At 35.0% G+C, this 27,057-nt stretch overlaps 1 protein-coding gene across 1 annotated transcript in view; it reads right to left on the bottom strand.

Annotated features, from left to right (window-relative positions):
• The window catches only part of KIAA1109 (KIAA1109 ortholog), a 192,700-nt gene that overhangs the window by 39,327 nt on the left and 126,316 nt on the right, over positions 1–27,057 (bottom strand). The window contains exons 53-61 of the mRNA XM_011976372.1: positions 20,586–20,683; positions 17,025–17,210; positions 15,973–16,141; positions 13,855–14,066; positions 12,558–12,756; positions 8,361–8,420; positions 6,224–6,450; positions 5,054–5,184; positions 3,648–3,771 (exon numbers count right to left, since the gene is read on the bottom strand). Of these exons, the coding sequence (XP_011831762.1) occupies positions 3,648–3,771; positions 5,054–5,184; positions 6,224–6,450; positions 8,361–8,420; positions 12,558–12,756; positions 13,855–14,066; positions 15,973–16,141; positions 17,025–17,210; positions 20,586–20,683 (1,406 nt within the window). The remainder of the gene's footprint in view (positions 1–3,647; positions 3,772–5,053; positions 5,185–6,223; positions 6,451–8,360; positions 8,421–12,557; positions 12,757–13,854; positions 14,067–15,972; positions 16,142–17,024; positions 17,211–20,585; positions 20,684–27,057) is intronic.

Raw genomic sequence — 27,057 nt, 5'->3', positions numbered from 1 at the left:
AAAAAAAAAAAAAAAAAAAAAAGATAATGAAAAAAGCCTGAGTTTTTCCTCAGAAACTATGCCACGTAGAAGGCCGCAGAGTAAAATATTTAAAGTCTTGAGAGGAAAAAAAAAAAAAACCCAACAACCTAGAATCATATACCTTGCAAAATTATTCTTCAAAATTGAAGACTTTCTCAGACACAAAAAATTGAGGGAATTTGTTGCCAGCAGACTTGCCTTGCAAACGTTAAAAGAAGTTTTATAAAGAGAAGGAAAATGATACAGATCTCTTAATAAAAGTAAAAGCATTAAAAGAGAAATGAAGGTAAAACCTGTATCTTATTCATAATTGACCTAACAGATCAGTTTGTTCAAAATAATACCAATAATGTATTTGACTATATATATCACACGTGTGTGTATATATATATACACACACACACGTGCACACATTTAATACCAATAGTGTATTTGACTATATATATCGCATGTATATGTGCACGTGTGTATACAAATGTGTGTGCATGTGTATATATGTGTGTATATATGTGTACACACATTTATGTATATGCTTATATATATTAAATGTAAGAGAAATGAATGACAGTAATGATACAAGAGACAGGATGGAGGGATTATGATTATTTTGTTTTAAGGTACTCACACTGCCCATAAAGTGCTATAGTGTTAATTGAAAGTAGACTTGGATTAATTATATGTGTACAGATGGTCCTTAACTCATAATGGTTTGACTTATGAATTTTTGACTTTATGATGGCACAAAAGAGGTAACATTCAGTACAGTCCTCAACTTATGATGGAGTTAAAGCTGGATAAACCTGTCATAAGTTGAAGATACCATAAATCATTTTGACTTTTCAACTTATGATGGGATGTAACCCAATTATAAGCTAAGAAGCATCTGTAGACTGCAGTCTCTAGGGCAACCACTAAAAAAAAAAAAAAAGAAGAAGAAGAAGAAGTGTAACTGATACGCTAAGAAAAAAGAGAAAGTGGGATTATATAAATGCCTCAATTAAAATCACAAAAGGCAGAACAACCAGTAGACAAAGACAGGAACAAAAAGAAAAGGCAAAAAGCAGAAAATAGTAACAAATACAGTAGATATTAATTCAAAGCTATCATTAATCACTTTAAATGTCAGTGGCGTAAAATGATCTTAAAAGACAGAGACTGTCAGAGTGGATTAAAAAATAAGATCTGACAATGTGTTGCTACAAGAAACCCACTTGTATATACATATTTAAGCATATGTATTTAAAGGCACATAGATTAAAAGTATATGGACTGAGAAAAATATACCATGCTATCACTAATTAAAAGAAAGCAGGGATAGCTATATTAATTTCAGACAGAGCAGATTTCAAAGCAAAAAAGAGTATCAGGTATAAAGAAAAAGGAAAGCATTATGAAATGATAAAGGGGTTTAGTCTTCAAGAACAAATAACAATCCCTAACGTGTACATGCCTAACAACAGAGTGGGCTGAGCATGGTGGCTCACACCTGTAATCCTAGCACTTTGAGAGTCGAAAGCAGGAGGATTGCCTGAGGCCAGGAGTTTGAGACCAGCCTGGGCAACATAGCAAGACCCTGTCTCTACAAAAAATGTTTTAAAATCCTGCCAGGCATGGTGTCATGTGCTGTGGTCCCAGCTACTTGAAAGGCTGAGGCAGGAGGATTGCTTGAGCCCAGGAATTTGAGGTTGTAGTGAGCTATGATTGCACCACTGCACTCCAGCCTGTGCAACAGAGTGAAACCCTATTTCTTAAAAACAAAACAACTGAGTGTCAAACTATGTGAGGCCCAAACTAAGAGAAATGCAAGGAGAAACAGATGAATCCACTATTACAGTCTGAGACTTCAATAACCCTTTATCAGAAATGGACATATCCCGCACACAAAAAAATTAATAAGGACATAGTTGAACTCAACAACATCATCAGTCAATTAGATATAATCAATACCTACAGACAACTTCATCTAACAACATCAGAATACACATTCTTCTCAAGCTCACATGGGACTTTCACCGAGAGAGACCACATTCTGGACCAAAAAGCATACCTTTACACATTTTTTAAAATTATAAATCATGGTCGGGCACAGTGGCTCATGCCTGTAATCCCAGCATTTTGGAAGGCCAAGGCGGGTGGATCACGAGGTAAGGCGTTCAAGACCAGTCTGGCCAAGATGATGAAACCTCGTCTCTACTAAAAATACAAAAATTAACCAGGCATGGTGGCAGGGGCCTGTGATCCCAGCTACTTGGGAGGCTGAGGGAAAGAACTGCTTGAACCCAGGAGGCGGAGGTTGCAGTATACTGATATTGCACCACTGCACTCCAGTCTGGGCAACAGAGCGAGACTCTGTCTCAAAAAAACAAAACAAAATTATAAATCATAAAATGCCTGCTCTTAGACCACAGTGGAATTTAACCAGAAATCAACGACAGAAAGATACCTGAATATGAGTTGAAGAAAAAATCTGAAGAGAAATTTTAAAACATAAAAGAAAATGAAAACACACATCAAAATTAGTGGGATGCAGCAAAAGCAGTGCTTAGAGGACAATTTATAGAACAGAATGCATATATCAGAAAAGATCAAAAATTAATTATCTAAGCTTCTACCTTAGAAAACTAGAAAAAAAGGGCAAATTAAATCTGAATTAAGCAGAAGAAAAGTGATCATAAAAATTAGAGCAGAAATAAAATGGAAATCAATAGAGAAAAATCAACAAAACCAAAGCTGGTTCTTTGAAAAGATCAATAAAATTGATAAGCCTCTAGCCAGGACAATTAAGAAAAAAAGAAAGACACAAATTATTAACATCAGCAATAAAGGAGGGTATACAACACAGACCCTATGGTTATTTAAAGAATACAGGAATACAGAGAACAAATCTATGCCCACAGATTTGATCACCTAGATGAAATAGACCGATTCCTTGAAACATACAATTTTCTAAAATGGAGAGAGGAAAGAGACAATCCAAATAGGCCTGCATTTATTAAAGGACTGGATTAATAACTTTATACAACAAAAAGCACCAGGCCCAGGTGGGTACACTTGTGAATCGATAACTCTTAACAAGTTATCTTTAATTTTAAAAATGAAGCAACAAAAGGGCAAAATGGTTTTTTTTAAAAAAAGCTTTCTACTACTAGATTCAACTTTAATGGGACCAACTAAACCTGCAAAAAATAAAGATTATAAAGTACATTACAATGCCAGTAGCTGACAGTTAAACTCTGACCTGGAAGAATGGGATAGGTGAAGAACAGACATCGTAAAAGTTTTCACATTTTTTGCAGAGTTCACATTAAAGACTAAAGAGTGATTTAATGAAAGACAGACAAAACACAGTGTCTAAGGGCACAGACTATAGAGTCCTACAACCTAGGTTTGACTCTTGTCTTCCCCAGGATTACTGGCTGTGTAACTTTGGTCAAATTACTTGACCTGTGTCTCAGTTTTATCTTTAAAACAGGAAAATAACACAAGCTACCTCCTAAGGTTGTTGTTAGGATTTAATGGGTTATTAAATGTAAAGTGCTTTAGATGGTACCTGGTACACAGTAGATATGATAGGAAAAAAATCAAGTGGTTTTGTCATCAGCATTGAAAGAAAAAAGAGAACTCACCCGCATACTGGACCTCCGTAATTTTTTACGAACATCTCTTCTAATGTCATTCACAGCCACAGATTCTAACTGTTGGTAACGTTGAATTTCCTGGTTTATGGTTCCTTCACTTGCACCTAATTTTCTGGATGCAAAACAAATATGGCAATTATTGTAAAGAAATAACAAAGTAAGATTGATTTTTACTTGCTCCTTTTTAATTCTTTCACTTGTCAGAATACCAAAGATGATTATGTACAGACAAGCCAAAACCCTCAATAAGTTTAACACTCATATTTGGCGAACTGTTAAGAAAACAAAAAACACCTCTCTGCAATGTTTGAGGAAATGTGTCTTATCCATTGCTGCATCAAGAGTCTCTCTGGCAATCTCATGAAAACCGTAGACTCGCTCTGCAAAAAAATGTCTGAATGTAAAATTCTACATATAATATAAGCCTCGGGTAAGATTTTGGAGGAAGGGTATATTTTGCTTCAAGTCATTTTTTCCCCTGAGAACAAAACTCGCGTTGTAATGTAAGTCAACAGGAAAATGTGAATCACTGCATGATAACTTACAGACAAGTTTCGGACAATACCTTTTGCTGTACAAAATGCATATATTTGTGTAACGTCCTTGATTGTTTAAAAAAAAAAGGCACCAGTACAAGTGTATGCAGATTAGAAAAGATGAGGCATGACCATTACCTTTTGGGAAAATAAAACTGCAAAGTTTAGCAAGAAGAATATTTACTGCAATAGAAGAAGTGTTACATAGTAATATCCAGCAGGCAACAGATAAAGATTAATGCATTTATTTATATATGCCTGTGAAGATACATATAAGAGTAAATATACATGTAAAGATACATATATGTGATATAAAGTCAGTCATAAAGCACTCAGAAATAAGTTGTGAAAAACACTAGGACACTAGGATTTCATGCCTTTGTTTTTTTGGAGATGGAGTCTCGCTCCGTCACCCAGGCTGGAGTGCAATGGTGCAATCTCGGCTCACTGCAACCTCTTCCTCCCGGGCTCAAGTGATTCTCCTGCCTCAGCCTCCCAAGTAGCTGGGATTACAGGCATGCACCACCACAGCCAGCTAATTTTTGTATTTTCAGTAGAGACGGGTTTCACCATGTCACCCAGGCTGGTCTTGAACTCCTCACCTCAGGTGACCCACCTGCCTCGGCCTTCCAAAGTGCTGGGATTACAGGCATCAGCCACCACACCCAGCCTCATGCCTAACTTTATTACTAATGAGTGTATGATCTTGGCCAAATTATTAAACAACTCTGGACCCTGGTGATATCACAGATAAACTAAAGAGTTTGTATTAGACCAAATACAATTTCTTCCACTTTTAACATCTTATGATTCTAAAATTAGGGAACATTATGTCAAATTAAAAATCATTATACATACTTCAGATCATCTATTACTTTGGCCTGTTCATTCAGTTCTCTGATATCCACTATACGCTTCATAATTTTTCTTCCTCTAAGTTCTCCTGGCTGGCTAGCAGATGCTGCCTGTCTTCGATAATCTATGGCTTCCTGAAAAGTCAAAAGTGTATCTGTCAATACCACCCTCAAGTTACAAAGCAAATCTATACTATCACAAAATTAACACCTTAAATCAAAGCATGCAAGAATCAAAGCCATCTATATTAAGATTGGAATTCTCCATTGATTTAAATCCCTTCAATTTCATAAGGAATCTATTTAGTTGCCACCTACATTTCCCCATGAGTGTGCTCTGCATGCTTTCAAATGGGACTGGCTAGACTGAGGGGAGCCCCACATCTCTGGGTCACACAGATACTCTGCAGGAACAGAATGGCGCTGATTTGGGGGTGTCAGGCCTAGTAGGTGATTTACAAGTCGCTGCCCAAAGGTGAGTTTGTGGCCATCTCCATTTACTGAACTTCCATCTGAACTCTAAGTAATAAACAGTAATATTAAATTTAAAAAAATTTCTTCCCAAGAACAAAACTATTTCATGGTACAAAAGTTAAAAGATATTGAAAATAATTTTGAAAAATCAATACCAGAATGAAATCAAAGAATAAGTTGCTTTTTGCCACGAAATAACTTGAAACTACAGAATGTATAGTATAGATGAAAATACTATTTTTAAAATGTATCATTTCATTTTGTGTATGCACTTTGCTTTGAAATTCATCTTGAACATCTTTATTGAGATATAACTCACGTACCATAAAATTCACCCATTTAGTATATTCACAAAGTTGTACAACCATCATTAAAATCTTAGTTGGGAATATTTTCATCAGTCAGAAACCTCATACCTGTTAGCAATTTATTCCCATTCCCCACCCTGCCCCACTCCCTCCTCACTTCACTTTTAATATTATGTTACCTATAGGTTAAAGTACAAGTTGGATGACAGTCAACATGTAGTACAGAACTCGATTAAAAGACAATATTATTAAATGTAGACACAGTGAACCACCACTCCCTTCTCTTCCTCCACAAATAGCAACTATAATATACTAAATAACACTCAACAAAAAATATCCCTGTCTCAGGGTAAAAGCCAATCCTGAAAAATTCTAACAGTGAGTTTACTTACAGTATGGATAGTGGGAGACATAGTATCAACTTCGTCTTCATCTGACAGGTCAGCTATGTTCACTGAATTTAAGTCAGCAATGTCATCTATGTCTTCCTCTCCTGTCAGTGTTGTAAGAGTATTGCCCAGAGCATTAAGCCTTTTGCCAATGTTAGGATCCATGTGAACATCGATCCCACACATTTTCCACAATACATTGAGTGTCCAGGTTCCAGCACTACTGCTTTCTGTTTAAATAAAGAAGTTGCATTTTTGGTAAGTCGTGAGTACAGAAATTGAAGTAACTGTACGAAGCAAATGGATGATGGCCACATACAATAACTAATGTGTTTCACTGCTAAACTTGTCAGAAACATCAGACTACAGGATTGATTTCTCTATGTGTACAGGGTGCATCTACTGTTTTCTCTGTATAGCACCTATTTTTTTTTCCCTATGAACTACAGGGTCACTCCCTGACCCCAAGCTGATCCACCATCCTATAGCTATAGTAGGAACTGCCATGACCTTAGCTCATTAGATAGAATTAATTACATAATTGTCCAGGTGAAGGTCAAAGTTGGAAAAATAAGATATTTTGCCTGGACTTCAGGAAAGGTTGGTCCTTCTCTAATGACTGAGGGTGGAGAAACAAGACTCCACGATGTTTCTTGCCATGTATAAGAAAGAGGTTATAAGTTAGAAGAAGAAGAAAAAAAAAGTAGCCAAGAGTGGAACAAAGAAGCAAAGACAAGAGCTACAAAGAGTCTTGGTGACAGTTTGGATCTTGGTTGTAGTAGTTCCTAAGGGCTCCTGAATTGACCTGGTTCCTTCTCTTCCCTGAAATAACCATGCCTAAGTTGAACTGTAGTCTGAAAATAACCTTTTAATAAGTATCCCCTTTTGGTTAATCTAGTCTTAGTGGGTTGTTGTCACTTACAACAAAAGTCCTGACAAATATTTATTTGTGACCTCAGTTGAAAATTCTCTAACTTTTCCAGTTCTCTGTCAGACTCTAGGCCTTGGTGCTTTCTAAGGTAACTTAAGATGAGCACTAAGGCTAGGCTTGGGAAGGAAAACAGAGAACAGTAAGGAGAGACTGGCAATCTACTAACCTTAATCAATTTCTACCTCTCTCAACATTTTAAGAGCCCTTAAATAAGTATCTCTGTAGCTCACCCTGTCCAATTTTATAACAAGCAAAATAATAAAAATTTACATTGTGCTATCATCTTAGTCAAGACACATTACCACTTTCATAGTTACCTCCTAACTGGTTTCCTAGGTTTTTTTGCCCTCTAATCTTTGAAAGTGTTCCTTTGATAGTGTCGCCATTTGCCTTCTTGTTCAGAAACATTCAGTGGCTAGCCCACTAAATCAAACTCCTTGGCATTTAATATTTTTCCATCTTTTCTTTAACATAACTCTATTCTAGCTAAATTGGGCAAATCTGAATACTGTGCTTTAACATCATGATTCATGTTATATTATTCTCTCTGCCTGAATTTTCTCTGGCCCACATCTCCCAGTTTTTGTTTAAGAAAGATTTATCCCGTCCTTTGAGTGCTTGTTTAAATGTTTGTCTCTCCATCAAGTTTTCTCTGATCCCAGTACTCTCCCATATTTGAAAATATTCTCTTCCTTTTATACATTTCAATAGCAATGGGAATTTTATGTTTTATTGTACATATCACATATTTCAATGTAATTTTGCTGCATGTGCCTTAACTATATTGTAAGAATTTAAAAGTATGGAGGATAGAAAGTATATCTTATTCATTTTAATCTTTTCCAAAACATCTTGTAGTGTGTATATATATGTCTACTGTATATATGTATAAAATATATAAATATATGTTATGTATTATATATTTTATATTTATATAAAAATATACAATATATAAAATATATTAAAAATAATATATAATATATATTTTATATATATAAAAACACAGTGTCTGATTAATAATTGTTAAATACAAATGTTCTAATACAAAACAGTTTTTTTTTTAAATTAGTGAACACCAGAATTAGCTTGGCCAAAAGATTCTCTTGCCATTAAAATAAAGGCAGAATTCTATCTGACACATAATTCTCTTGCCATTAAAATAAAGGCAGAATTCTGTCTAACACAAAATAATGCTGAATGTGAACCTACCAGCTGCTGCTTGTCCTGTAGTTCTTGAACATACTTCATAGGTGCCATCTGGAACTACACCTGTACAAAAATCACCCCAAAAATAGTTTTCAATGAAAATACATTTGTGATTATATATTGTACTCTTAATTTTTCACACAAGATTATTATCTAAATACAAAGAGGATTACTATCCTTCCTAGATTTTAGTTCTTAATCTTTGGAATGAAAGGGCTATCTTAATGACTCATAAGATTGATTCCATATTTCACAATATTTTATTCTGTGATTTAAATAATTTAACTGCAGTTTTAGCTTTACTTTCTGCATGTGATTTCCTTATTTGAGTGACAACACCTGGCCAACTCTGACACTCTAGATGGCTTATCCAGTAATATCCAGGATGCTATGACAATTTGTTGTCATAAATGAATGGCACTTTGAGAATGCAAATGACTTAAAATAGAATTTTGGTAACTAAGAGCTACCATATTAAGTCAGACACATGATTCATCAGTCTTACCTTCTCTTTTGACATGGAACATTTTATAAGGAAAAAAATGGCTGAAGGTCATGATGTCAATCTCAAGATCATGCACCTATCTCCAGAATATATCTACTTTAACTCTGAAACATTTACTACCACCTAGCTTTAATCTGGTAACTTCAGCTTCAAAAAAGATGTTAATTAAATTCAACAATTTTACACAGTAAAAGTGGAAACAACTTTTAAACAAAGTAAACTATAAACATAGAATTAAGACCTTCCTCAGTTATCCTTAGAAGAACCTAAATATCAATTTAAACTTGAGAGTACATATATCTTTAATGTCCTTTTGTAACTCACTCTGAATCCTAAATTGGTATTCAAATGTTACTTAAATTTGAGCTTACTATTCATTTTCTAGATAATTTGGCATTACATTTCTGTCTTTGAAAAAATTCAAAAGGGAAAAATCCTTCCAACTTAGAAATATTACAACTTAGTTTGTGAGAGAAGATCTACCTGTTATTAAGTTATGTTTTTTTAAAGACTGCCAATAACTTTAACATCTAAATTATACCTTTGAACTGTATAGTACCTGTGTCTCACATACAAATTCTAATTAAGAAATAGCTAGATTTGGTTTTGGAGTATCACCCAATTCACCTTTGTAGTCATGGTTACAAATCTGAACAAGTAAGACCTATATTACCCTTTCAAATCCAAGAATGCTAGAATGAAAAGAAAACCCTTTGAAATCTGAACAATATAACTGAGGCCAAGTGAAAGGAAGAATTAGTAAATAAAAAGGGAGAAGAAAACTTTTAGGATTTCCTATCCCAGGAAGTAGTAGAGAATTTTTAAAAATTAAGCTTAAGGGCTAGGTGTGGTGGCTCACGCCTGTAATCCCAGTGCTTTGGGAGGTCAAGACCACAAGATCACTTGAGGCTAGGAGTTCAAGACCAGCCTGGGCAACATAGTGAGACTCCATCTATACAGGAAATTTAAAAATTGGCCAGGTATGGTGGCATGTGCCTGTGGTCCCAGCTACTTGGGGGGCTGAGGCGGGAGGATTGCCTGAGCTCAGTAGTTCAAGGCTGCAGTGAGCTATGATGGCGCCACTGCACTCCAGCCTAGGTAACACAGCAAGATTCTGTCTCTAAAAAGCAACAAAAAAATTAAGCTTAAAAAATGAATATATAAACTCATAGAATATAGAGCCATGATGAATGAATAAGGAATATTATGATTTTTAGAAGTAGATCTGAATCCTGAAAATGAGGACTAAGAAATCAACTAGTCTCTTCGCCATAATACCTGTGGTTTCTGTATCACAGATAGAATGATTTGGAGCAACCATTACGATGAATACAGGATGGTAATTTTTCTGCCCTGATGACCAAATGCTACCCAGGTTTTTACAGACAGCTTGCAGATATCTAAACTTCTGATGGTTTATTTTGTCTAAATACACATTGATGATATTCACCTAATATTTACTACCTACTTAAATCATTCTTTGAACTCTTCCTATAGATTGTCCTTGATAATTTTTAATGCATTTCTCAACAAACATTATCACCTAGAGAAGAAATTTTACTGGGTCACCTTTTTTTCTAGAGTATGTTTTAAAAATGATCTGTTAAAAAAACTCAAAGGCATAATCCTACCATTCCTTATTTCTCTGCCCTATACACATCACCTTTGTCCAAAAATATTGAGGTATACTAATTACCAATAAAAACTATAAACTAGTAAACTCATTTGTCCATTTTATCATTTGGAATTTTTATCAATATGTCAATTACATAACTACTCTGCTTACCTCCTTCTAACCCCTTCCCAAGAAACCCAAACAATAAGCATGTTACAGAAGCATGTCATTTAGTCCCCTCTAAAACCCAAAAATAATTCTGATTATCATGATTACCAGCATGTTAGTGTTCTGTATTAACAGAATATATACTGAGGTGCTAAATTATTTGTTCATTTTTTAATGTATATTTCTGATTCTGAGTCCGAGCATACTTCTCATTTTATATTTCTTATGCATTTGCCCTTTAAGATAAACTGTTAAGGAAATGGTTTACTTCCTTTTTTTCCAAATATATTCTACATATTTTAATAAATACAATGATGGTAAAGCTGTCACTGTAATAAAAATCACTGTTTAAATTTATTTTTGTCTTTTATTAAAAAAACAAAAGATATGTTTTAGTGATTAAAAAATGTATAACTATTGTGTAAAATAATAAATCTATAAAGATTTCTGTTGTAGGCTAATATTGGTCTTTTGGATAATAGGCATGAGTATTTCCATATCAAGTTTCTCAGTAACCTGAAGTATTTCAAATAAGTCCTGGTATTTTACCTATAAGTATCTAAACGCAAAGCATTTGATGGGGTTCAGTACACACTGCCTTCCAAATTGGTACCTTTTCCTATGGAAGGTATTTTAAACTGAAGCAATTTGAGAAGCAGCAGATACAGGAAGGACTTTGACTTTCCTCTGAAGCAGGTCATATGACCTACATGTGAGAGATGCCCTTCCTGTACCCAGAGGAAAGGAGCATCCTCATCTCCAAAGTGGAGGGACACGGAGAGCAATCTGAACAAATAGGCCTTGGTTAGTTTCCCCCAGTTTACTACCCTTAACTCGTACCCCTTTTTATTTTCTCACATTGCTCTACAACTCTCTACTCTTCATCAAACGTAGCATAAAAATACTCAGGTTTAACCATTTATTTGGATCTTCGTTTCCTTATGAAGGCTCCATGTCACAAAAAAACCTCATACTAAATAAACCTATATGCTTTTCTCTCATTAATTGGTCTTTTACTATACAAGCCCCAGCAAAAAGCCTAAAAGGGTAATAGGAAAAGATATTTTTCCTTGCCTACACATCAAAACCAAGAATTTTTCATTCATTTTGAATGCTAAAACTTCAATTTTTGTAAAAATAATAGAAGGTTTTCCCATTCCTCAAAGAAAATGGGAACTAGAAAGATTTCCCTCTAGTGGAGAGAGGAAAAAATTACATAAACAATGGGCTACCGCTTTCTAAAAGGAAAGTAATTTAATTTACAAGATTGAGGAATTTTAGTTCACAACGTTTTAACTCCTTATTTATAATTTTTCTTTATTATTAATATTAATGATGCTTTACCAGCTCTACTGTAATAAATATAAAAATACATACAAATAAATACCATATCTTCAATATTGCCTATAAACACAGTGTTAGTTATACCCAACCTTGAATATTACAGAATTGCAGGAATTCACATTACACTCTGCATGCCTACAAATTTGAACATGTGGATTTATTCACGTCAATATTAATTAAGGCTGGAGTTCCTGGTCCTGGCTATTTACAACCTGTTCTGTGTTTTATGTTGAGTTGAATATGATACATTTATCATTTTCTTTCAAGATTCTGATAGGACAAATATGCTTTATCTGGTCAAACATGGATCAATTACAGGAAAAGTCAGGGACTGTGTAAACATTCAAATGTTATACTACCAAAAAGAATGCCTGGTTGGTTTACTTCCCAAAACTACTCAATGATGTAGTTTTTCACGAATACAGTTTGTTACGTATAACTAGAAATAGCTTTCCTTCTCGAAGTCTAAAAACATTGCTATATCTAAACATCTTTTAATTTTACAAATGGAGACTTAATGGTTTATTTTTTAAGTTCTAAACTGTATGTAAAAATAAAAGACACTCACAGGCATTCATCACTAAATCCCCACGAATTTCTGGTTTCCAGTCATCCCATGATGTCTCAAATCCATCAGCAAAACGGATACAAAAGTTTTTGAAATGCCCTTTGCTAACCAGAGACTCTGAAGAGCACGCAGTGATGAGAGTACTTTCAATGGTTAATACCAAAGCAGAACCAGTGTCAAGGTCTCCAGTATGATTAGACTGCAAAATACATTAAAGAAGAAATAAGAAAAAGGTGACAATTTTTTAAACTTAGAAATCCTCACAGGATTCATAGGAACAGAAATCTAGAAAGGGTCAAGACTAAATATGTTCATTAAAGAGCAGCCTAGAAAGATGCCTTTTAAAAATTAAATTGCTCAAGTGAAATGTACTTGTCATGTGCATTTTTTTCTTACTTAACATACAAAGGGCTATCTATATTTCTATCTCAAGCCTCTCTTTTAGTTGTGGGGAGACGCTCTCACTATGCCACCCACCTGTGGTGTTTACGGCCTTCCCAGGCCCAGCCCATCATGCTATTAAAAAACTACATTTCAGTTCCTGAAACACAAACATACCAATGCCGCCCATCCGCAACCCAAAGTTTTTCTTAAAACTCTCTTACCAGACAAAATCCTAAAAGATAAATTAATTCAACAACTGGTTACAAGTTATTAAGGTAAATTATAACAGTAAAATACAGATCTCTGTATTCTACTGCTAATAACTGTTACTTCTTGGCCTGACAGATGTTCATAGCCCTTTCTCTCTCTCATACACACATGTGCATGCAGTTACATATTCCTGAGAATTGGTCCTAAGTTGCAAAGAGAAAATTCCTGCTTTACGTACACACTGCTTTGAAGTTTCATTACCATTAAATATTATAGTATAAAAGCATTTTGGAATTCCCTACTCTGTTGCAGGTAAGTTTATTAAACAGTATTCTTAAATATCCTTTAATTTCCATCTTATAAACCAGTCCATACCAATGACTTCCTTGCTAAAAAAGAAAACAATAAAATGACTCTGAAACTAAGCTTCTATTTATGAAGGTAAAAATTAAGAGTTATCTGGTGAGTATCAATCTTATCACTATTCTGAAGCATATAAGAGTGCTGCAGAGAAAAGTCCCATGAGATTCAGATTTAATACATTGAGATGAATAATGGTTGAAGGAATTCAATCTTACTTGCTACCTACTAAACAGTTATAAACGGTATACTGAAAAATGTATTGTTATACTCTAAATAGTTAGAAATGGTTATGTAGAAATGTCTGGCTCTTAATCCTGGAATATGACTTGACTTTTTGTACCTGCGCAGTATTTGTGATAGGTAGGCAAATTCCCAGATCATTGACAGTGAGCTGGAGGAAAAGAGTCCCAAAGGCCTGGGCTGATGTTTGCTGGATACCAGGTAGCATATCTACTACTTCCTTTGTAGCCATATGAATATCCTTATGTAAAGCCATTCGTTGTTCATTCCAGTTGTCGTAGGCAGCCTTATAATTCAGCCAAAACAGCACAGCTTTTGATAATTAAGGCATGGCAGAAAGAAAATTAAAATCAACACTGTAAATCTATGTTAAGTAAAGCTCAAAAGCTGCAAAATCCTGTTGCTTAATAAAAATTACACCCAGAAAACTGTAGCATTAGAATTAGGAAAGATCTAAGAGGACATATAGTCATCATTTTTTAAATAACAAATGAAAAAATAAAACAGAAAGCAGGCAACCACATAATGGCACAAGGAAGAAGAAAATCCAGGTCTGTTCATTCACTCTAACTTATTTGTGAAATGCCTATTATATGTTAGGTACTGGGATGGAATAACAAATGAAAACAGATATGGTACTTAACTTCATCTGTAGAGCTGTTACTTCTTTTAAAATTCTTTAAGGTACATAATGCCAGGAACATACCATTAAAAGGATCTGATTTACAGAGAAAAGTCAAAGATGTTTGAGTTTGTTAAACAGAAACAAACCTTAAGGCAAACCTTCATTTCACGGCAGTGTATAGATGGAGGAGCCTCTAAAAAGGACATAAAGATGGAGAAGCCAGAGAAATAGGAGGAAAAGCAAATGCAGGTTGAGCATCCCTAATCTGAAATCCAAAATCCCAAAACTTTCTGAATGTTGATATGATGCCACAAGTGGAAAATTCCACATCTGAACTCATGTGAGACTGCAGCCAAAATGCCGTCAAAACTTTGTTTCATGCACAAAATTATTTAAAATACTTTATAAAATTATCTTCAGGCTATGTGTTTAAGGTGTATATGAAACGTAAATGGATTTCATGTTTAAACTTGGGTCCCAGCCCCAAGATATCTCATTATGTATACATAAATATACCAAATCTGAAAAAATCCAAAATCTGAAACACTTCCTGTCCCAATTATTTTGGAGAACCAGTACTCAACCTGTTTTGTGTCAAGGACACCGAAAGTACAAAATACTTTAAGGAGCTGATAAAAGCTGATGAGAGGTCAGTAAAATGAGAACTGAAAAACATATATATGGGATTCAGCAAAATAAAATGTTATCTCTAATCTCCAAAACGGCAATTTTCTAACGAGATTCTGTTACTAGCCTATGTCCATCACTGATGGAGATCTTAAATGGCTTCTTAAACGGCTCCTCATTACTTCTAAAATACAGTTCAAATATATTTGCCCAATTCACATTAATTAGACCTTTTCTACCTGTTCAGCCTTCTTTCCTATTATTTTCTTCTATGAACCTGCTATATTTTCTTAGACTTATGTGTTTAAACACATTCATTCATATTCTCTCTCATTCAATGTTTATTTGGTTCTGATTGTATGCCAGGGACTATTCTAGGCCCTGGGATATAAAAGTAAATTTCATTTCCTTATCTCCCTGGTGAACGCCTAATTAAAAGTCAAATCAAGAATTAGTTTCTCCTCTAAGAAGTGTAGGCAAAGGTAGAGAATTCCTCAGAACCAAGAACACATCTCTAACTCCACTGTGTAGTCTACTTTGTTTTCTTTTCCACTGGACTGACAGGTCCTTGAGGGCAGGGATGCTGTTATTTTTGTAATCCACTTCTAGACAGTATATGATAAATGTTTATAGAATATAAAAATAAACACAGTGCCAAAACACAAATGGGTGCATTAATTATCAAAACAAAAAAATTCAGCATTACAATTATATAATCTGAATCAGACACTCCTATGTATCCATGCAGAGGGCAAAATAACTTTAAAATGTAAAATAACTTTTAAAACTGAAGGGAAAAAGCAAGAATTTTGTTTTGTTTTGTTTTGTTTTTTTGGATACGCACATTTCAGGTTTAGGAACCATTTCGCTGTCAAGCATTCACACCAGTAAACTACAAGATTTTTATCTAGCATTAACAAAACATTCCTAGATCCTGAAGGATAGTAGTCATTGACTTTATCTTACCTCTATCAAAGGCCACAGGCTGTGCATAAACAATTGGTCTGTTCAAAGTAATAAGCACAGCTTCCCTATCTGAAGAACCACTGATTTCTTCTCGGAGGGCATTTCTTAATCCAATTCTGGTTTTAAAATAGGCAACCTGATGAAAATCAGAACCAGCTTCCTCATAAACCTAAAATAAAATTTAAAGCTCAATAAAATAAAATAATAGGAAAAGTTTTAATATAAAACTAAACACTGTTAATGGAATTATTCACCAAAAAAAACTGTATTACATTTTTCTCAATTTCAGCTGTTAATGTATATTCCTTATACTCAGTACCATAAACACTTGAAATTAATATACAAAATAGCCATGCAAGAGGTAAATATGAAGTCATAGATAAACTTTATATGAAAGTTAGGATGAGGTCCATATTCTAAATGGCAATGTATTAAAAATTTTTAAATAATTAGAACCTCTAAAAATGTTTCCATTTGAAAAAATTACTTTTAGTAGAGATGACAAGAAGTTTTTGTTCATTTTTCCCTCACATCTTTAATGCAGCAATTCAGTTTTGAAACTGTGACTGGCATTTTTCTATTTGGTTCTTCAAAGAGGAAAAAAGACTAAAATCTACATAATAATTTTTGGCAAAATAAAAACAAAAAAAATCTCCAATAAGCTGTGAACATTCATTTTTATACAACAGAGAATCTAACTGCGTTTTTTAACTTTATTTAACATTACTATATGCAGAACTTGCTAATATTCTACAGGAAAGGTGTATGCTTAACATTTTAAGAACTGACTAAAATAAAAAAAGATACAAGCAAATGCTTATGAAGATACTGGATTTTTATGTGAGCGCATCTGCACTAAATCATCACAACATGCACTTACAATATTCAACAAAAGGCCAAGGTAAATGAGTTTCATTGAATTTATAATCAGAAACTTTAGGAACTTAAACTAAATATTTTTGTAAATATAATAATACATCAGTTAAAGTAGTTAAAATTGATGTGCAAAATTTAAAAGCCATAGTTCTAACATCAACATATTCTGTACTCACCTGATGTTTGACAATTTGTCCTAATGCCAGATTTAAATCCACCTGGCATTTGCCAAATAGTTTCAGATAGCTGCTACTTCCTGGTGAAGCTTTGGTTTGAAGTCGGTTAGAAAGTTCCAGTTCAATCAATCCAGTTTCAAATCTTACAGCTCTCATTGATGGAGTAGTGGCCGTTACTTGAATACCCTAGCAGATTATATGTTAGGAGGGAAAAAATGAATCTTAAATCAACAACATATACCTACTCAAATGTAGTCTTTCAGTATATGATAAATAAAATAGTCATGTTTTAAACCATGGAGATAATGTGGGTTTGGTTCTAGACCATTGCAATTAAGTGGGTCACACAAATTTTTTTGTTTCCCAGTGCATATAAAAAGTTATACTATAGTCCATTAAATGTGTAGTACCATTATGTCTAAAAAACATTGTATATACCTTAATTTAAAAAATACTTTGGCCGGGCATGGTGGCTTACGCCTGTAATCCCACCACTTTGGGAGGCTGAGGCAGGTGGATCACTTGAGGTCAGGAGTTTGAGACCAGCTTGGCCAACATGGTGAAACCCTGTCTCTACTAAAAATACAAAATTAGTTGGGCGTGGTGGTACATGCCTGTAATCCCAGCTACTCAGTTGGCAGAGGCAGGGGAATAGCTTGAACCAGGGAGTAGGAGGTTGCAGTGAGCCGAGATCACGCAACTGCACTCCAGCCTGGAGACAGAGCGAGACTCCGTCTCAAAAACAAAACAAAACTTTATTGCTAAAAAATGCCAACAATCATCTGAGCTTTTAGTGGGTTGTAATCTTTTTGCTAGTGGAGGGTCTTGCCTTGATGTTGATGGCTGACTGATTATGGTAATGGTTGTTGAAGGCTGGGGTGACTGTGGCAGTTTCTTAAAATAACAGTGAGGTTTGTGTCATTGATTGACTCTTCCTTTCATGAAAGACTTCTCTGTAGCATGTGATGCTGTTTGATAGCATTTTCCCCACAGCAGAACCTCTTTCAAAGTTACAGTCAGTCCTTTCCAAACCCTGCCCCTGCTTCATCAACTAAGTTTATGGAACATTCTAAATCCTCTGTCATTTCAACAGTGTTTACAGCATCTTCACCAGGAGTAGATTCTATCTGAAGATATAATTTCTTTGCTCATCCATAAGAAGTAACTCTTAACCCACTCAAGTTTTATCATGAGATTGCAGCAATTCAGTCCCATCTTCAGGCTCCATGTTTAATTCTAGTTTTCTTGCTATTTCCACCCTAGCTGCATTTACTTCCTCCACTGAAGTCTTGAGTCCCTCAAAGTCATCCATGAGAGTTGGAACCAACTTGTTCCAAAGTCCTAGTAATGTTGATATTTTGACCTCCTCTCATGAATCAAAATGTTCTCCCTTCCAGAAGGTTTTCAATTTACTTTGCCCAGATCCATCTGAGGAATTACTATCTATGACAGCTGTAGCCTTACAAAATGTATTTCTTAAATAATACACTTGAAAGTTGAAATTACTCAATTCATGAGCTGCAGAAGAAATGTGTTAGGCATAAAAATGTTAATTTCCTTGTAAACTTTCACCAGAGCTCTTAGGTGACCAGGTGCATTGTCAGTGGGCAGTAATATTTTAAAAGGACTCTTTGTTCTGAGCAGTAGACCCATAGTGGACTTAAAATATTCAGTGAACCATGTTGTAAAAAGATGTGCTGTCATTAAGACTTTGTTGTCCCACTGATAGAGCATAGGCAGAGATTTAGCATAATTCTTAAGGGCCCTAGGATTATCAGAATGGTAAATGAGCACTGGCTTCCACTTGAAGTCACCAGCTGCACCTGACCCTAACAAGAGTCAGCCTATCCTTTGAAGCCAGGCATTGATTTCTCTCTAGCTATGAAAGTCCTAGCTAGCATCTGTTTCCCATAGAAGGCTACATGGAAAAATCCGTCGTTTTGTGTAACCACCTTCATCAATTATTCTAGCTTGATCCTCAGTTTGCACTTTTATGTTACAAAGACAGCTTCTTTCCTTAAACGTTATGAACCAATCTCTGCTAGCTTCCAAGTTTTCCTTTGCAGCTTCCTCACCTCTCCCAGCCTTCACAGAATTGAAGAAAATTAGGGCGTTGCTCTGGATTAGGCTTTAACTTAGGGGAACATTGTGGCTGGTCTATCCACACCATTCAAACTTCCTCCATATCTGCAATGAGGCTGTTTGGCTTTCTTATCATTCTTGTGTTCATTGGAGTAGCACTTTTAATTTTGTTTAAGAACTTCACCTTTGCATTCACAACTTGGCTAACTGTTGCAAGAGACCTAGCTTTCAACCTGTCTTGTCTTTTGACATACCTTCCTCACCAAGCTTAATCATTTCTAGCTTTTGATTGAAAGTGAGAGATGTGCAACAACATTTAACGATTCAGTATGCTATCCTACATTGGTGCAGTTCCTGGCGCCCCCTAAACAATTACCATAGCAACATCACAGATTTCTGATCACAGATCATTATAACAGACATATAATACTAATGAAAAAGTTTGAAATATTGCGAGAATTAGAAAAATATGACACACAGAAAGCGAATATATGCTATTGGAAAAACGGCACCTTCAATTCGTAAAAAAAACCTCAACCTGTGAAATACAATAAAGTGAAGTGCAATAAAACAAGGTATGCCTGTATAGGATATGTCTAATGAACTGATAAAACTGGCAACATTAATTTCTCATGTTAGTCGCAATTTTTAACCCATTATGTTTCATTTTGATATTTTGTATTTAAAATTTAGTGTACAATGGATTGAATACATTAAATGCAATTAAATAACTTTTATGAACACCAGTATCTTAAACATTGGAAATATTAAGTTTTCTATTAAAATAATATAGTCTTTGTTTTGTTTTGTTTTGTTTTTTAAGACAGGTCTCACTGTGTTGCCCAGGCTGGAGTGCAGTGGCACAACCAGAGCTCACCGTAGCCTTGAACTTCCAGACTGAAGCAATCCTCCTGCCTTAGCCTCCAAAGTAACTGAGACTACAGGTGTATGCCACCCACCTGGCTAATTTTTTTGTTTTTTTCAATTTTTTTGTAGAGACAAAGTCTCTATGTTGCCAGGGCTGGTCTCGAACTCCTGGGCTCAAGCAATCCTCCTGCCTCAGCCTTCTAAAAGTAATATAGTTAACTGGAAAAGTGAATAAAATATTTCTTGCAGAGTAAATTATAACAGCAGTACTTGAAGAAAAACAAAATGTTCATCAGAAGGGAGTGGTTGAATAAATTGTTACAACTGTACAATATATAATACAGATGTTCAAGAAGATACAACTAATCTAAATATACTAATATGGAAAGGTATCCAATGTATAAATATATGCATATATAAAAATACTAACAGGAAAAAAGGCCTAAAGAATATTAAAATAATACTGTTAAAGCTTTTTCTCTGAGTGGATGGAGTTATAGATCATTTTTATTTTCTGTTTGGTAATTTATGTAAGATAGAAATTTTCTATAACAAGCATATATTAATGGATTAGAAAAGTTTTTATAAAAGTATCATTATTATTTATGTTACCTTGAACTGCAAGTTTAGGGAATAGAGGAGGATTTTAGGCTTATCTCCATCTGCTGTTCCATCATGTTCATTCCAGAGAGGAATAGGCTGCTCCCCACCTAAAGGAAAGAAGGGTTTGGGACAATTTTTTTTTTTTTTTAAGGAAAAAAATAACTATTTTGTGCATTTAAAAAAAAATCGTCACAAAATATTTTCTTTTTCCTGACCACTGATAGAGAAATCTTTACCTAAGTTACATTTAACTGAGGCAGATATATGAAAGATAGGGATAATTCTGCATATGTAGACATTTATTAATAACATTTTATATTCAATTAAAACACTGTATGTATTATTGAACCAAAACATATGTTTATACATCTCAGAAAACACATTGGAGGGAAAAAAGTAAACTGGACTAATTTCTTCAACTAATAATGTGAATTCTGTTGCAGGGGCCCTGGTGATAAAGTTACTATTAAGAGAGCATTTTTATTTTATTTTTATTTTTTTTTGCCTGGGCAATGTGGCATACACAAAATAATGTTCTAATATCTTAATATCTTACTTCTGTTTCCACTTCTCTTTCCACTGATTTGAAAACATTCTGCCTGCCTATCTTTCAAATATTCTGTCTTAAAATGATTAATCTTTTTGTACACATGTTGAGTTTATCATCATCCCAGGGAGTCTGTATAGGTGGGATGGAATTTTTTTTTCCCCTATTAGGGACCACAAATATTATCAAAATAACTAAGAACCAAATAGATAAAAAGCAGATTTTGTTTGTTTTGAAAGAGAAATTAATCTTTTTTTGGGCTTTTGAAATTTAGAGGTCAAAATCTATTCAATTAATACTATGATAAAAATATTTTTTAGTTTTCTACTAGAACAGAAAATAGGAAGAAAATAGAGGCAGCAGTCAACAGAAGGTACATCCAAGACAAGACCAAGAAAAGGTAGACAAGGACATAATTTGACCCCTCAAAAAAGACCTTTGTACATAAAGATGAATAAATACACCAGAAAGAGAATGAAAGAATGATATGAATGAAGAGATGGGAAGTAAAGTATTAAGGATTTGTGGATCAGTTATACCAGAACATATTAATTAACATATATTTGGGCCAGGCACAGTGGCTCATGCCTTAATCCCAGCACTTTGGGAGGCTAAGGTGGGTGAATGACCTGAGATCAGGAGTTCAGGACTAACCTGGCCAACATGGAGAAACCCTATCTCTACTAAAAATACAAAAAATTAGCTGGGTATGGTAGTGGGCACCTGTAATCCCAGCTACTCAAGAGGCTGTGGCAGGAGAATCACTTGAACCCAGGAGGCGGAGGTTGCAGTGAGCCAAGATGGCGCCACTACTTTCCAGCCTGGACGACAGAGACTGGCTCAAAAACAAAACAAAACAAAACAAAAAACCATGTATTTGTATTTTGGAAGAATAAACTATATGTGTCTTTGTAAACTGTATGTGTCTTTGTACACTTAGTGCCTACCTGTAGGCTTGTACCTTTCCTCCCTGAGCTATCCTTCTCTAAAATATATAGCACACAGATTACATTTTCTTTTCTCCAACTTATAATTAAGTACTTCTCTCTGCCTCCTAACTCAAATCTACAATCATCCCTTACCTAAGCCTCATCACTGATGACCCTACACATATGTATGCGTGTATTGTGTGTATATAATATTACCCACCTCCCAACCCAGCTATCAAGTGCCTCTTCCCATCCCTGTTGTCTCTATCTTCTATCTACTACCAGGAAAGCTTCTGCTGTCTTACATTATGCTTTTCATTTCCCTGATTCTCTAACTTCATTTGCATATGGCTTTTTGTTGCCATTATTATTTTGAAATCTCAAATTCATTCATTCCTTTGATCCAGTAGTAGACGGTGTTTAGCTTACTTTTCAATGCTATTTCCAAAACATTAAACTCCTACTCTCTCTGCTTTTATCATTTGAATTCTAAACCACAGCCCTCTTACACATCCCTGTTCCTTGAGCTCACTTTCCTTAGATGACTATATCATCTCACTTACATTCTGTTCTTACTCATTTTTTACTCCTAGGTAGATATGTGTAAATTCTAATACCTAATATTTGCTTACTGAGTGCATATATGTATCAATTCTAATACCTAATATTTGAGTGCTAAGTGCCAAGTGCTAGTCTAAGTTCTTTATCACATTTTGTTTATTCAAACTCTTTCTGATACACCCTTATCAGCATTTAGTCCTTCCTTCCTCCATGATGTTTGCCAAAAAATACACGTTTCTGTTATATTAATTTATCTAGACAGCAATTTCCCTAATTAAAGAATTCTTAAGGTGAAGGGCCATATATATGCGGATCCTAGCAAGCAGTACCTTAGCTAACCCTCAGTGTTTTCCTGAATGCAATGATTAAGCACCTATGTTGCTTGGTGATCCAACTCTTCATCTTCTGTCATTTCTCCAACATACTCCTCACAACAATTACTGCGAGTCTTTATAATTTTCCTCATACTCCCACAATTCTTGTCTCATTCTCAGTAAATAAATGTGTCTTTCAGTCCCAGTTTCTTGCTATTTTCTTTCATCAAGCTGTCCTTCTCTTTTGAAAGGCACTCAATCATCAAAAAGTAGAACTTAATCAAGCATCAGGTCAAATCATTTCTATGGCCTCAATACATCCTCTATTTGTACTACTTCTTCATTCATCAAAAGTTCATTGAAATGTTTTTATTATTATATATTCAAATACCTAATGTTCTAAACAGAAGTATAAATTCAATAAGTCTGATAATTTTTACCCACATATCCTTGTAATTTGCTCATCACCTAGTTTGGGATCATATGTTTTTAAAGTTCTGAATAAGTAACTATGGAATGGATTATAGGATCTTCTTTTATGTTTTCCAAGATACAGTTGCAATTTCTACTCTGAAATACAGAATGAGTTATGTTATACAGAGGAAAATATTACATGAAATAATGTCTGCATTTTGAGGATTTGTTAGAATACTGCCACTAAAAATTGTTTATGACTCTATGTATATCTTGACACTTTCTAACAGGATGGGTGAGATTAAGCTAGGAGAGTTCTTAGTTTCTCTTGGCTCTATAGGCAAGACCATGGTTCAGGTTATTTAGGAATCCTCATGAGATACAACAAACACAACACAATAGGTGAGCAAATAAAAACTACGTGATTCTAATTTTGAAAGTTAGCTGTCTTATCTCTTTGTTCAATTAAATAATAAAAAATATTTTCTCTAAGTAATAAGAATCAAAACAAATCTGAAGAAAATATCAATCTACTATTATGATCTATCTATGTATCTAATACTGGTTACTCTTGTCTTTTTTCTTCAACCTTTTATTTTAAGTTCTGTAGGATGTGCATGTTTGTTACATAGGTAAATGTCTGCCATGGTGGTTTGCTGCACATGTCAACCCATCACCTAGGTATTAAGCCCAGCATCCATTAGTTGTTCTTCCTGATGCCCTCCCTCCTGCTGTCCCCGCCAACAGGTCCCAGTGTGTGTTGTTTCCCTCCCTGTGTTCATGTGTTCTCATTGTTCAGCTCCCACTGATAAGTGAGAAAATGCAGTGTTTGCTTTTTTGTTCCTGCATTAGTATGCTAGGGATAACAGCTTCCAGCTCCATCCATGTCCCTGCAAAGGACATGATCTCATTCCTTTTTGTGGCAGCACAGCATTCCATGGCGTATATGTATCACACTTTCTTTATCCAGTCTATCATTGATGGGCACTTGGTTGGTTCCATGTCTTTGCTATTGTGAATAGTGCTGCAATGAACATACACATGCATGTATATTTACAATAGAATGATTTATGTTCCTTTGGGTATATACCCAGTAATGGGATTGCTGGGTCAAATGGTATTTTTGCTTCTAGATTTTTGAGGAATTGCCACAACACTGTCTTCCACAATGGGTGAACTCATTTATGCTCCTACCAACAACATGAAAGCATTCCTTTTTCTCTGCAACTTCGCCAGTATCTCTCGTTTCTTGACTTTTTAATAATAGCCATCCTGACTGTTGTGAGATAGTATCTAATTGTGGTTTTGATTTGCATTTCTCTGATGATCAGTGATGCTGAGCTTTTTTCATATGTTTGTTGGCCACATAAATGTCTTCTTTTGAGAAGTGTCTGTTCATGTCCTTTGCCCACTTTTTAATGAGTTTTTTTTTTTCTTGTAAATTTAAATTCCTTGTAGACTCTGGATATTACATCTCTGCCAGATGGATAGATTTCAAAAACTTTTCCCATTCTGTCTGTTTACTCTGATGGTAGTTTCTTTTGCTGTGCAGAAGAAGCTCTTTAGTTTAATTAGATCATATTTATCCATTTTTGCTTTTGTTGCAATTGCTTTTGGAGTTTTCATCATGAAATCTTTGCTGGTGCCTATGTCCTGAATGGTATTGTCTAGATTTTCTTCTAGGGTTTTTATAGTTTTGGGTTTTACATTTAAGTCTTTAATCCATCTTGAGTTATAAGGTGTAAAGAAGGGGTCCAGTTTAAATTTTCTGCATATGGCGAACCAATTTTCTCAGCACCATTTATTAAATAGGGAATCCTTTCCCCATTGTTTTTTGTCAGGTTTGTCAAAGATCAGATGGTTGTAGGTGTGTGGTCTTATTTCTGAGTTCTCTATTCTGTTTCATTGGTCTATGTGTCTGTTTCTATAACAGTACAATGCTGTGTTAGTTACTGTAGCCTTGTAGTATAGTTTGAAGTCAGGCAGTGTAATGCCTCCAGCTTTTTTCTTTTCGCGTAGGACTGTCTTGGCTATTTGGGCTCTTTTTGGTTCCACGTGAATTTGAAAATCGATTTTTCTAATGTTGTAAAGAATGTCAGTGGTAGTTTTATGGGAATAACATTGAATCTATAAATTACTTTGGGCAGTATGACCATTTTCACAATATTGACTCTTCCTATCCATATGCATGAAATGTTTTTCCATTTGTTTGTGTCCTCTCTGATTTCCTTGAGCAGTGCTTTTTAGTTCTCCTTAAAGAGGTCCATCACTTCCACTGTTAGCTGTATTCCTAGGTATTTTATTCTCTTTGAAGTGACTGTGAATGGGAGTTCATTCATGATTTTCCTCTCTTCTTGCCTGTCGTTGGTGTATAGGAATGCTAGCAATTTTTGCACATTGCACAACTTTGCTGAAGTTGCTTATAAGCTTAAGAAGCTTTTGGGCTGAGACGATGGAGTTTTCCAAATATAGGATCATATCATCTGCAAACAAAGATAATTTGACTTCTTCTCTTCCGATTTGTATATACTTTATCTTGCCAGACTGCCCTGGCCAGAACTTCCAATATTATGTTGAATAGGAGTGGTAAGAGAGAGGGCATCCTTGTCTTGTGCTGGTTTTCAAGGGGAATGCTTCCAGCTTTTGCCCATTCAGTATGATATTAGCTGTGCGTTTGTCATATATATCTTATTATTTTGAGGTATGTATCTTCAATACATAGTTTATTGAGAGTTTTTAACATGAAGGGATGTTGAGTTTTATCAAAGGCCTTTTCTGCATCTATTGAGATAATCATGTGGTTTTTGTCTTTAGTTCCGTTTCTGTGATGAATCACATTTATTGATTTGAACCAACCTTGCATCCTGGCAATGAAGCCCACTTGATTGTGGTGGATAAGCTTTTTGTATGCTTCTGGATTTGGTTTGCCAGTATTTTGTTGACGATTTTTGCATCAATGTTCAACAGGGATATTGGCCTGAAGTTTTCTTTTTTTGTTGTATCTATGTCAGTTTTAGGTATGAGGACGATAGTGGCCTTATAAAATGAGTTAGGGAGGAGTCCTTCCTTTTCATTTTTTTGGAACAGTTTCAATAGAAATGGTACAAACTCTTCTTTGTACCTCTGGCTGGACATGAAATTCTAGGTTGGAAATGTTTTTCTTTAAGGATGTTGAATATTGGCCCCAAATGTTTTCTGGCTTGTAGGGTTTCCGCTGAGAGGTCTGCTATTAGGCTGATGGGTTTTCCATTGTAAGTGACCTGGCCTTTCTCGCTGGCTGCCCTTAAGTTTTTTTCTTTCATTTCAGCCTTCGATAATCTGATGATTATGTGTCTTGTGTTGATCTTCTCGTGGAGTGTCTTACTGGGGTTCTCTGCATTTCCTGAATTCGAATGTTGGCCTGTCTTGCTCATTTGGGGAAGTCCCCCTGGGTGATATCCTGCAGTATGTTTTCCAACTTGGTTCCATTCTCCTCATCTCTTTCAGGTACCCCAATCAGTCATAGGTTTGGTCTTCTTATATAATCCCATAGTTCTCAGAAGTTTTGTTTGTACCTTTTCTTTTTTCTCTATTCTTGTCTGCCTGTCTTATTTCAGAAAGACAGTCTTCAAGCTCTGAGATTCTTCCCTCCACTTGGTCTGTTGTGCTGTTGATACTTGTGACTGCATTGTGAAGTTCTCCTGTTGTGTTTTTCAGCTCCAAGAGGTCAGTTATCT

This window comes from Mandrillus leucophaeus, unplaced genomic scaffold (assembly GCF_000951045.1).
Source record: "Mandrillus leucophaeus isolate KB7577 unplaced genomic scaffold, Mleu.le_1.0 Scaffold1649, whole genome shotgun sequence".
Lineage (NCBI taxonomy): Eukaryota > Metazoa > Chordata > Mammalia > Primates > Cercopithecidae > Mandrillus > Mandrillus leucophaeus.
The sequence above is the reverse complement of the archived record's forward strand: the minus strand, read 5'-3'. Positions and strand labels throughout refer to the sequence as shown.